The sequence below is a fragment of the Ailuropoda melanoleuca genome, chromosome 3 (genome assembly GCF_002007445.2).
Source record: "Ailuropoda melanoleuca isolate Jingjing chromosome 3, ASM200744v2, whole genome shotgun sequence".
In the NCBI taxonomy this organism is placed as follows: domain Eukaryota; kingdom Metazoa; phylum Chordata; class Mammalia; order Carnivora; family Ursidae; genus Ailuropoda; species Ailuropoda melanoleuca.
The window spans coordinates 121,016,235-121,028,642 of NC_048220.1; the positions used below are offsets into that span (position 1 = coordinate 121,016,235).

A 12,408-nucleotide genomic window follows, 5' to 3' on the forward strand; every position below is an offset into this window, starting at 1 on the left:
ATCTTGTAGGATCTCTATATACAATTTGTGTATAATAAATATACAGACACATTGACGTGTGTGATCTAACATACACTAAAATGTATACATATGTTATATGTACACATATGTACATGTAAACATTCAATTTAATATTGCTAAAACTTATACACATTTAATTTGCACACAGGTACTATACCAGAGGTATACATTGACATACATATTTACATATAAACACATACAAACACACACTTTTCACTGCATTTTGATTTTCCCCTCTCAATGCCCTTTTTTTTTTAATGTTTTTTTATTATATTATGTTAGTCACCGTACAGTACATCCCTGGTTTTTGATGTAAAGTTTGATGATTCATTAATTGCGTATAACACCCAGTGCACCATGCAATACGTGCCCTCCTTACTACCCATCACCAGCCTATCCCATTCCCCCATCCCCCTCCCCTCTGAAGCCCTCAGTTTGTTTCTCAGCATCCATAGTCTCTCATGCTTCATTCCCCCTTCTGATTACCCCCCTTTCTTTATCCCTTTCTTCCCCTACCGATCTTCCTAGTTCTTATGTTCCATAGATGAGAGAAATCATATGATAATTGTCTAAGAAAGCCCTTTAAATAGCACTTAAACAGCATTTTGTGGCTCATTGAAATAGCTTTGGTTCCACTATTTACCAAAATGAAGTCTGATACAAAAGTCTGATCCTTTTTATGTAATAAGAAAATCATTCAGCCAGTGTCTTTGAATTGGAATTTTAGAAAATGTTCTTAAGATTTCCTGCAAACAATCCCCGCTCTCCATTTAGACCACCATACTGAGAGCCCAGCTTCTCTGTGTGGCTGCCTCTTAGCATCACCCACCCACGTCTCTTTCTCAGTAAATTACCATCCATTTGGAAGTCCTTCTAGACTCCTCCTCTTACCAGTCTCCAGCCTCCATTCCCATCATGTCTGTCTCTGCCCCCAGTAGACCCATGGCTTATCCCTCACTTCATTCAGGCCACTGCCCAAATGTCACCTTAGGGAGCGCCCTTTCCTGACGCCTCCCTAGAATGGCAGCCACTACATCACTTAACTCTCCCCTCACCCGTTTTGTTTTCCTTCACGTCATGTATCATTACTGACATTATACTGAATAATGCCAGCCTACTTGACCAACTGCCTCTTAACCGAGGCGCACTGGGATGCAAGCTTTATGAAGGACTTTGTGGGTCTTATTTACTGCCAAGTCCCCACTTCCAAGAACAGTGCCTGGCCCATGGTGGGAACTTTGTAAATATTTATTCAAGAAGTGAATCTCAGTAGTGAAGTGCTGTCAGTTTCATCTTCATAGCTCCACACCAGTCCCCTCTGCCCAACCCCCTCTGTGCCTTCACTCAGGCCCCCACCACCTCTGCCCTGGCCTAGTGCTCAGCTTGCCTGCCTGACTTTTTACCTTCAATATTGCTGCCTGCCTTTTTTTTGTATCATGTTACTCTACTGGTAATCTTTATCACACCAAACTGGTCTTTTAGTCCTGTAAATTCTTCAATGGTCCTCTCTTTTTCCTGTATAACAAAATATAAATCCATTTATATAGCGTATCAACCCTTTATTTATAACAAGACCTCTCCCTCGCTGTCTAGTCCCATCCGCACTCCTGCTCCCCAGCACTTTACGTTGGACTGCTTTGAGTTCCTGATTATGCAATGGTCTCTCTTGCTTCCATTCCTGTCCGTGTTCTGTAACATTCAGCAGGACTAACAATACTAGTCCGTTTTGCTCCAGGTTGTTGGTTTAGCAGATTGAGACTTGGCTCAAACACAGCCTTCTTTGTGAAACGTCCCATGTTTCTCAGCCTCAGGGCAGTTGTATACAGTGATTGTGAAATTTGGAGTCAGAAAGGACTTGGGTTCAAATATCACTCAGTCGCTCTGGTGTCTAAGCCAAGGCCTGGCGTATGCCTGGAACATCCTAGGTGCTCAGTAATTTTTAGTTCTAAGGGGCCCTTCCTATGTTTCCATTGCACTTGGTGCGTATCTCCAAAGATAGTCATTGCTTTTAATGTAGTTTACATAACTCTTCACGAGGTCGTAAGCTACTAGAGTAGTCGCTCTAGTGCACAGAAGAATCATCTGGAGGTACTGTTGAAATACAGATTCCTAGGCCCACCCCTAGAGATTCTAATGCAGTATGTGTAGGGCCAGACCCATGACTTTGCATTTTTGCCAAGCTTCCAGGTGATTATCATGCTGCTGGTTCAAAGCCCACACTTTGAGTAGCACTGTCTTAATGGATATGGACCTAGTCTTTTTCCCCTTGCTACTGTCATAACAGGTGCTCAAAAAATATCTGTTCAAGGGTTGATGAGGGAAAGGATAAAAGCCAGCTGGCAAAAATCTGTAAATAAACAGACGGACTAGCTCAAAATATTGATTTCTGTGATTAATTGACTTCATATCAAATGTTTGAATGAAAAATTGGTTTTTGTAGGGTATAAACTTTTTGAAGAATATAAGGTTAATCATAGATTTTGTTCGTGACCCATGCTTTCCTTCTAAAGAGTCACCCCAGACCCTATTTCCCTGCATTCCTGTGGCTCTGCCAGTTTGCCATCCTCTATATGTTCACTTTATCCTCAGCCTGGTAACCAGTTCGGGATCTCATATCCACACACAGGGACATTCAGAAGAAGAGATGGTCTCAGGTACCAGCAGCAAATCTTGTCTTGTGTCTCTTTGGATGGAGTTAAGTCATAGGCCAGTCCTATGCCCAGTCTTTATCAGAGAAGGTAGGGTTGTCCTTAATAAAACGAGCCTGGGGTGCCTAGGTGGCTCAGTCTGCCTTCGGCTCAGGTCATGGTCCTACCAAGCCCAGGGTGGCCTCCCTGCTCAGTGGGAACCCTGCTTCTCTCTCCCACTCCCCCTGCTTGTGTTCCCTCTCTCACTGTGTCTTTCTCTGTCCAATAAATAAATAAAATCTTAAAAAACAAAACAAAACAAAACAAAATAAAATAAAATAAAATAAAATAAAATAAAATAAATAAAACCAGCCTGCTCCTGGAGTTCCCCTGGACTCAGCTAGCTGGAAGCACATGGGTGTGTGAGAAGGGGATGGATTCTGGAATCTAATCCAGGTGCCATCAGGATGGAAAGGGTGGAGAATGGAAGTTGGGTAGGCAGCCAAAAACACCCATGACATACAGTATCCCAGTCTCTTCGTTAATCATAGGGGTAGGTGGGGGCAGTTTTTTTCATTGTACAGATGAGAATGCAAGGCTCAGATGGTCTTCTTTTTTTAAATTTTATTATTTGTTTATTTATTTTTATAATTTTTTATTATGTTAGTCACCATACAGTACATCATTAGTTTTTGATGTAAAGTTCCATCATTCATTACTTGCGTATAACACCCAGTGCAACATGCAATACGTGCCCTCCTTAATACCCATCATCAGCCTATCCCATTCCCCCACCACCGTCCCCTCCGAAGCCCTCAGTTTGTTTCCCAGGGTCTATAGTCTCTCATGGTTCATTCCCCCTTCTGTTTACCCCCACTTTCTTCTCCTACCGATCTTCCTACTTCTTATGTTCCATTAATGAGTGAAACCGTATGATAATTGTCTTTCTCTGCTTGACTTACACATCTCCCTTTGTGTCTGTATAATTTTTTCATGGTTCCCCTAGAGCAAAGGAAATATCTAACCATTACATTTATAAATACTTAGGTCCCCATAACTTAAGTATTTATGCACTAACAACTAATTCACTGTTTGAAAAATATATACACATACGTCGAGAGAAAGCATTTTCATTTTTATTTCGTTTTTAACACGTTTATGGGTCATATATGTTTTGGACACTGTGCAGTTTCTCATGTCTCAAAATCGGACTGGGCACCACTACCCCCATTTCCTGTTCCACGTTTGTTTTCGTATAATATTGGCTTCACTCAAAGGATTATAGTGAAGTCTGATGTTCAAAGCGTGGACTGCCTCGCTGATAGTTCATGTAGTGTCTGACAGATGTTGAGTTTCACCCTGTTTACAATCTTCAACATTTTAAATATCCTGAGGCACCCTTTGGAGTTCAGTGTGGTGTCCTAGCACATCTTGGCACACAGTTTAAGTGATTTGCCCAGGAAGATACTGCTAAGAAGAGGCAGAACTAGAATTTAATTTTAATATTCTGACTCCGAGTCTTGCTCTTAAACCATTTTTAGGGCCTTTCCCATAAGATTGTGTTCCTCTTGCCCCAGAGACTTTTCACTTGAACTCGGGGTCCAACAAAGAAAATATGACCCACTCAGAGTCTTTAGAACAGAGGAAATTTATTCTTACACCATAAACAAAAACCCAAAATTCATTAAAGACCTACATGTGAAAGCTGAAACCATGAAATTCCTAGGAAAAAAACATAGGTAGTAATTTCTCTGACATCGGCTGTAGAAACATTTTTCTAGAAATGTCTCCTATGGCAAGGAAAATAAAAGCAAAATTAAACTATTGGAACTATACCAAAATAAAAAGCTTTTCAACAGTAAAGGAAACCATCTACAGAACAAAAGGACAGCCAATTGAATGGGAGAAGATATTTACGAATGATGTATCTGATAAGGGATTAATATCCAAAATAAGTAAAGAATTTATAAAACTCAACACCAAAAAAACAAATAATCCAAATAAAAATGGGCAGAGGACCTGAATAGACATTTTTCCAAAGAAGACATACAGATGGCCAACAGACACATGGAAAGATCCTTAACATCACTATCATCAGGGAAATACAAATCAAAACCACAATGAGATAATCACCTATGGCTGTCAGAATGACTAAAATCAAAAACAGAAGGAAAAACAAATGTTAGCAAGTATGTGGAGAAAAAGGAATCTTCCTGCGCTATTGGTGGGAATGCAAGCTGGTGCAGCCACTGGGGGAAACAGTATGGAGTTTCCTCAAAAAATTAAAAATAAAATTACGTTATGATCCAGGAATTACACTACTGGGTATTTGCCCAAAGAAAACAAAAAACACTAATTTGAAAAGATACATGCATCCCTATGTTTCTTGCAGCAAAATTTATAATAGCCAGGATAAGGAAGCAACCCAACTGTCCACTGATAATGAATGGATAAGAAGATGTGGTATATATATACAATGGAGTATTACTCATAAAAAAAAAAAGATGAACTCTTAACCATTTGTGACCACGTGGTTGGACCTAAAGAGTGTAATGCTAAGTGAAAAACTCAGAGAAAGACAAATGCCATGATTTCACTCATATATGGAATTTAAGAAACAAAGCAAAGAAAAAAGGAGACAAAAAACACTCTTAAATACTGAGAACAAATTGGTGGTTGCCAGAGGGAAGGCAGGTGGGGGTTTGGGTGAAATATCAATCAATCAATCAGTCAGGAAATGTAATATAGAGAATTATACTCGTGATAAAAGAGTTGAGAAGCCCAGGGGACAGTGAGGCAGGCAATCCAGCTATGAGCCCCAACAGGAAAGCCAGGGCCACTCCTATGGCTGCAGGGGATGATGGGAAAGTCAGTGTTACCAGGACCCAGAAGTTAAGTTTGCCTGGTGGAGGCTGGACCCGCTGTGGAGATGCAGGCACTGCCACGGACAGCTCAGGAAGGAGAAAGAGAGGGAGGAAAATAAGATGAGTTCCCTCCTGCTCCCAGTCTTCCCACCAGTGCCTTCCATTGGCCCAATCTACCTAAAAGCCAGAGAGCAAGGGAACCTGGGAAATGTAGTGTCTTATGATATAGAACATGTGAGGAGGAGCCCGGAATGGACCTGAGCAAACGGGCAGTTGACTGACACTACAAAATGTGGTATATACACTTTATTCACTCAATAATTCCTTTAGCAAATATTTATTGAGGACCTACTAGGTGTCAGGGATCATGCGAGATGCTGGGGATACCATAATGACTGAAATAAACCTGATCACTGCTCTTAAAGGGATCAAAGACTAACATAGGAGAAATAGAATAAACACAGAACTGTCCAATGATAAAGTGTGTTAAGTGCAATGAAGGGAAGGATCACAGTGCTATGAGCCAGCTAGAGATTGGAGAAAGGATGCAACCTCCCACGGTTTGAAGTCTAATCAACTGGTTCTTGAGGTGTGTGTGTAAAAATTTGTGTTCCGGAAAACAGAATATTTGTATCTAGAAAAAGTTTAGAAGGAGATATGGATGCATTCCTATTTTGACTTAACACCTGCCTCATACAGCTGCATTGTCTCAAAGCTGTTATGTGATTGTGTGTAATAGAGTGTGTGTATATATGTGTGTGTGTGGCAGAGACAGAGAAGGAGAAAGAGAACAGTGCAAAGAAAGATTCCTCTGGACCAGCCTTCTAAGCAGCCAGAGGGCTCGCAGCCGCTAATCTCCTTCATGCTTCCCTGACCCCACCCCCTTCCCTCTCATCATAACTTGTGATCTTAGAGGCATGAAAGAATTCGAGCCCCTCCCCCAGCTCGACCATCTCTGTTGGCCGCTCAGCCAGGCTCCATGCCAAATCCAGCTTGGGCCAGAACCCCGAGGGCCCCCCGGAAGGTGGTGGGCTTGCAGGCAGGTTCCTCACCCTGTGGCCATGGGCGGCAATGTTGGGCAGCTCGGCACTCATACCTGTAAGTCCCTAGCTGAGGATGACCCCTCTGACCCCGTGGAGCCACCCAGAAGGCCCACGGGCAATCTCATCATGCACAGCATGGCCATGCTTGGCCGGGAGTTCTGCTACGCGGTGGAGGCGGCGTACGTGACCCCGGTCCTGCTGAGCGTGGGGCTTCCCAGGAGTCTGTACAGCACGGTGTGGCTCCTCAGCCCCATCCTGGGGTTCCTGCTGCAACCCGTGGTCGGACTAGCCAGCGACCACTGCCGGGCCAGGTGGGGCCGGCGGAGACCCTACATCCTCACCCTGGGCATCTTGATGCTCTCGGGCATGGCTCTGTACCTCAACGGGGACGCTGTCGTGTCAGGTCAGTGGACTGCACTGGGGGCAGGCAGGGAGACGGGGCGCATTATGCAACTCGATGGGAGGAGGACGCAGGTTTCTTTACGGGACGCTTACTTGGAAATTGATTAGAGCTGATTCTCTGTCCCAGGTTACAGTGAACTTTCACCTTGGGACAACCCAAATTCTGTGGTTGGGAGCTTTTACTTTCAGAAGCTTCAGGATGCATTGCTGTTGTTGTTTAATTGTTGTGAGGATTTAAACATAGGAATAGTTTGTTATCTCTTTTCTCCAGTGAAATATTGTTGCTTGTTTATCAATTGCAATGCTCTTTGAGCTTAGGTTTTAGTTAATACTTTTGTCAAATGAATCATCTGCCAAATGACCCCATGAATACTTACAATAAATTACCTACATGTCTAAGTAAGAGCTAATTCTGTTCATAGCTTTACGTAGAGTCTTTTAACGGGTGCAGGGCATCAGCCCGTCTGCTCAAGGGGTTATATTTGCACTGCAAGTTCTGGACAAAAACAAACCTGATGGTGATCGCTTTTTCTTGACATTAATCGGCCACCAATCAATCAGTAACTGGTGGCGGTACATAAAAAGTTTCATTGATAAAAGAATTGTTAAACTTAAAAATAGCACACGTTTCTGGATCATTAACTCTCAGGCTAGCAGAATGGATGGATGATAATGAGGCAGGATAATCTGCTATCGTGTATATATTTAAAAGAGGGCATCAACACACAAATGTAGGTTGTTTCTGCGAAATATTCACAGAAACCCCTGAGAAGAATAGTTGCCTCTGGGGAGTGGGGGGAACTACTGAAGGACTTTGGAAGTAAAAAGTGGAGTGTAGGCTTGTGTTTCACTTATTGTTATACTGTAATCTTTAAAAAAATGTGCATATATTGCACATTATTTTTAAGTGAAACTGAAAGCAAGGGAAAAAATTCTTGTTTCTCTAATAGGAGAGTGAGCGAATGAATTCTGGGATGTCCACAGAGTGAAGAGTACTCAGCTGTTAACGGTGCAGCTGCTCTCCATTAATTGAAATGCAAAGATATGAGGAGAGTTGGTTATAGATGAGCGTGTCCAACCTGATCCCATTAGTCAGTGCTCCTCCAAGCGTGGTCCTCAGACCCAGGGCATCAGCATCCCTGGGGGCTGTTAGAGATGCAAATGCCCAACCCCACCTTAGACCTACCAGAGGGTCACGGGAGAATCATGGAGACTCACGGGAGACAGAGCCCAAAAAAATCTGTTTCAACAAGTTGTCCAGGAGATGATTAAGGGTGCTGAGGTTTGAGAAGCAGTGCATTAGGGCACAGGTATGCACCTGTTTCTGTAGGTGTGTGAGTACATAAAGGGATATCTGAAGGATGACCATCAGTGGGGGCTGGGATGAAGCATTTCCCCCATGTTTTCTACATTATTGAAATGGTTTACAATAAGCATGTATGATTTTTTTAGACAACTGTTTTAAATGAGATATGATATGAAATCTATACAACTCGGTGCCTTTTAGCATATCCCAAGGTAGTGCAACCATCGCCACTAATTCCACCATATTTTATCACCCCAAAAGAAACCGAGGAACCATTAGCAGTCACCCCCCATTCCCTCCTCCCCACCAGGCCTAAGCAACCCTTCAGTCTACTTTCTGTCTCTTTAGATCTACCTTTTCTGGCATTCACGTGTGTGATTTTTAAAACCTGAAAAAATAACAAAAGCCATTTTTATGTGGAAAAGCAAAGCAAAATGAAAGTGAAGGGAGAAAATTTAATGACAGGACATTTTGGTGGAAATAAAAATGCAAATCATTCTAAAGTGGGATTTAGGTGATATGTAATTATTTCTGTTTTAGCTTTGATTGCTGATCCAAGGAGGAAGCGGATTTGGGCCATAACCATCACCATGATTGGTGTAGTCGCCTTTGACTTTGCTGCTGACTTCATTGATGGGCCCATTAAAGCCTACTTATTTGATGTCTGCTCCCATGAGGATAAGGAGAGGGGCCTCCACTACCATGCCCTCTTCACAGGTAGGGAATATCCCAGAAAGTCTCTCCTTAAGCTCCCCAGAACAGGCAGGCACTTCCACTGAAGCCATCTAGTGTCTATACACATCAGAATTTTTGAATGAATGGATCTGTTGATGGAATGTTCCCATCACGCGGTTCTTTCAGTGCATTTCTCTGAACAAATCAGCTTGTGACTGGGCTCTGGAGGTTTTGCAAAGGAAGTTTGCATAAGAGCCATGTGTGAAGACATTTACAACTGCAATGAAAAGGGGCCCTTGTGCACTTTGCTTTTTCTTCTTCTTCTTTTAAAATCAGTAATGTAGCATCAGCATTACTTAGGAGCTTGTTAAAAATGCAGCTTCCTGGGCCTCTCCTCCAGTTATTTTGATTCAATGGGTTTGAGATGGGGCCCAGAAGTCTGCATTTTAATAAGTACCCTGGATGATTCTGTCTTTACGGCCCAGCCAATATATGTATTTTATGTTTTGATATGTTCTGGCTCTGTTCACAGCCAGGTAGGTCCCATGAAAAGCAGGATCTTGAGTTCTGCTCAGTTTCTGTTTCCACAGCCAAGAGCAGTGCCTGCACATGGCAGCTTTGGGGTCAATGTTGGTCGTTTGTGCCAACATGTGAATGGTGAACTCGGGAAGAAGGGGGCTGCCCAGCCAGGAGAGTAGTTCTTCTTCGCTTTAGGGAAGATGGAGGAGCAGGGGTCCCACCCACCTGTCAGTGCCCCCTGCCCACCCTGTCTGCACCTCGAATCTCTATTCGAACTGCATTCTTCTAACTTAAATCTCTTCTCCTTTATCATCACTTGCTGAAATTAATTACAACAATGGGAGATTTTTTGGCTTTTGAACCTGACACATTGAGAGTTTTAACGCTCTAAAGTACTTGGGGCTATGTGGCCACCCTTTCCCAGCTCACGTCAGTGTCAGTCCTTGCCAAATGGACTCTCCTTTGTTGCCCCTGATATTAGAAGATTGAATTTGGTATTTGGGGAACTTTTCAAAGGTTAACACATGGTAGTATTCCTATGAGTCTGAGAAAATATCTTAAGGTTATCTGTTGATATTAGTGTATGGTGGTCTCAGCAAACATGGTGTAATTTTCATATTACCTTGGTTCAGGCTCTCACTACCTCTTGTCTGAGCTTCAGCACTTTGCCCTTTACTGTCTCTCCAGTCTCTAATCTCTTCCTATTTCAATTGAATCAACACACAATTGAATCAATTCAGTCACCTGCAGGGCTCCGCATTTGCCTACTGGTTAAAGAACAAATTCCTAAACAGGATTCAAGACTCCCCATAATCTGTTCCCATCCCACTCTTTAAGCTTTACTTCCCATTACTCCCCCACATTTTCTGTGCTCTGAACAATTTCCCAACGTGTTCCTAGGGGCAGAGGCCAGGTCTGTTTTATTCACTGCATCCCTTACACCTTCAGCACAGCCTGGCATATCAAATGGGCTCAGGATAATATTAATGGAAAAAACAAAGGAGCCTGCTCTTTTCTGTTCCAACTTTGAAATTCCCTTTCCCCTTTCTCCCTTTGGAAATCAAAGTTGCTTGGAAACTTTCCACCTACTTCCTGGGGAGAAGACCCCCTATCTTCTAAATTGCAGGCAAACACCTTGGTCAGGGACTCCACCCATAAAGTGATCAAAGCAAAAGTTTTTCAAGTAGATGAACATGGAGGCAGGGACAAGGTGGGTAACTCCAGCAGGAAGAATGGTGGAGGCCACAGTTCATCTCTTACACATCCTGGATTTCATTGCCCTTGGGGCCTGTGTCATCTGCTTGGGCTTCTGTAACAGAATACCGCGGACTGGGTGCTCAAACAACAGAAATTATGTTCTCACACTTTTGAAGGCTGGAAGTCCAAGATCAGGGTGACTGCAGGGTTGGTTTCTGGTGAGACTGCACTTCTGGGTCTTTACCTGGCCATCTCCTCCCTCTGACCTCACATGGTCTTTCCTCAGTACACACATTCCTGGTGACTCTTCCCCCGATTATAAAGACACCAGTCCTGGGCGTCTGGGTGACTCAGTTGATTAAACGTCTGCCTTTGGCTCAGGTCATGATCCTGGGGTCCTGGGATTGAGCCCCTCATCAGGCTCCCTGCTCAGTGGGGAGTCTGCTTCTCCCTCTGCCTCTGCCCCTGCTTATGTGCTCTTTCTCTCTCTCGAATAAATAAATAAAATCTTAAAAAAAGAAAAAAAACAAACATAGTCCTATAGGTTATGGCCCCACCCTTATGATCTCATTTAACCTTAATTACCTCCCTAAAGGCCTAATCTCCAAATGTAGTCACATGGGGCTTCAGCATATGACTCTCTCTCTCTTTTTTTAAGATTTTATTCATTTATTTGTCAGAGAGAGAAGGAGAGAGAGAGCACAAGCAGGGGGAGCAGCAGGCAGAGGGAGAAGTAGGCTCCCTGCTGAGCAAGGAGCCTGATTGTGGACTTGAGCCCAGGACCATGGGGTCATGACCTGAGCCAAAGGCAGCGGCTTAACCGACTGAGTCACCCAGGTGCCTCTCAACATATGTCTCTTAAAGAAAGCAAAACTTTCCTAGAACTCCCACAGACTTCTTGTTTCTCACTGGGCAGAATTAGGCCATGTGAACACCCAGGGGCCTAGGAGGTTGGAAAAGTGAGGGTTTGGGGGAGGGTGGGAGAGGCAAATCCCTAAACCAAATTTTAGTTCTGTTAGCCAGGAGGAAGGGGTAATCATTATGGAATAGGCCAAAAGCTGATAGCTATCACATAGAATACAAACACAATTGAGTGGTAGCCTAATGAGAACATTTAAAGGCCAAGACTATTGCAAGAAAAATCTTTCATAACCCAATCTATTAGTGAATAATTGAGAGGTACTTGATTTTTAAAATTATACTCCATTTCGCAAAATTATCTGGCCACACTTATTATAGGGCTGTTCACAGTCTCCCCTGTATTCTTTTTTTTTTTTTTTAAGATCTTATTTATTTATGTGACAGAGAGACAGCCAGCGAGACAGGGAACACAGCAGGGGAGTGGGAGAGGAAGAAGCAGGCTCCCAGCGGAGGAGCCCAATGTGGGGCTCGATCCCATAACGCCAGGATCCGAAGGCAGACACTTAAGGACTGTGCTACCCAGGCGCCCCACAGCCTCCCCTGTATTCTAATTCAATGTGTATTTATCTTTCTCTTTTACAAGATTTTATAAACTACAGGATTTGTAAAAACATGAGGGTTTACTTCCCCATGGCTTCTAACCCATCACCTTGTTGACAGCAGGTCCTTAGAAATGTTGGTTGCATAAAAGGAGACTCTTGGTTTCATAACCCTGCTTATATTTCCTGCAGTTTTACGTAAGGTTGATGGCAAATTGCATCAATCAGTTGAATATGCTCATTTAGTTACAACTTTGTCTCATGACCAACACTGAGCCCTGAACCCCAGCCAAC

General features: G+C 43.2%; 1 protein-coding gene across 1 annotated transcript in view; it reads left to right on the forward strand.

Moving 5' to 3' along the window:
• The first annotated feature begins 6,501 nt into the window (after positions 1–6,501).
• Positions 6,502–12,408, forward strand: part of SLC45A2 (solute carrier family 45 member 2) — a 32,488-nt gene continuing 26,581 nt past the window's right edge. Inside the window, exons 1-2 of the mRNA XM_002919436.4 lie at positions 6,502–6,958; positions 8,804–8,980. Coding sequence (XP_002919482.4) covers positions 6,574–6,958; positions 8,804–8,980 — 562 coding nt within the window. The 5' untranslated portion in view covers positions 6,502–6,573. The remainder of the gene's footprint in view (positions 6,959–8,803; positions 8,981–12,408) is intronic.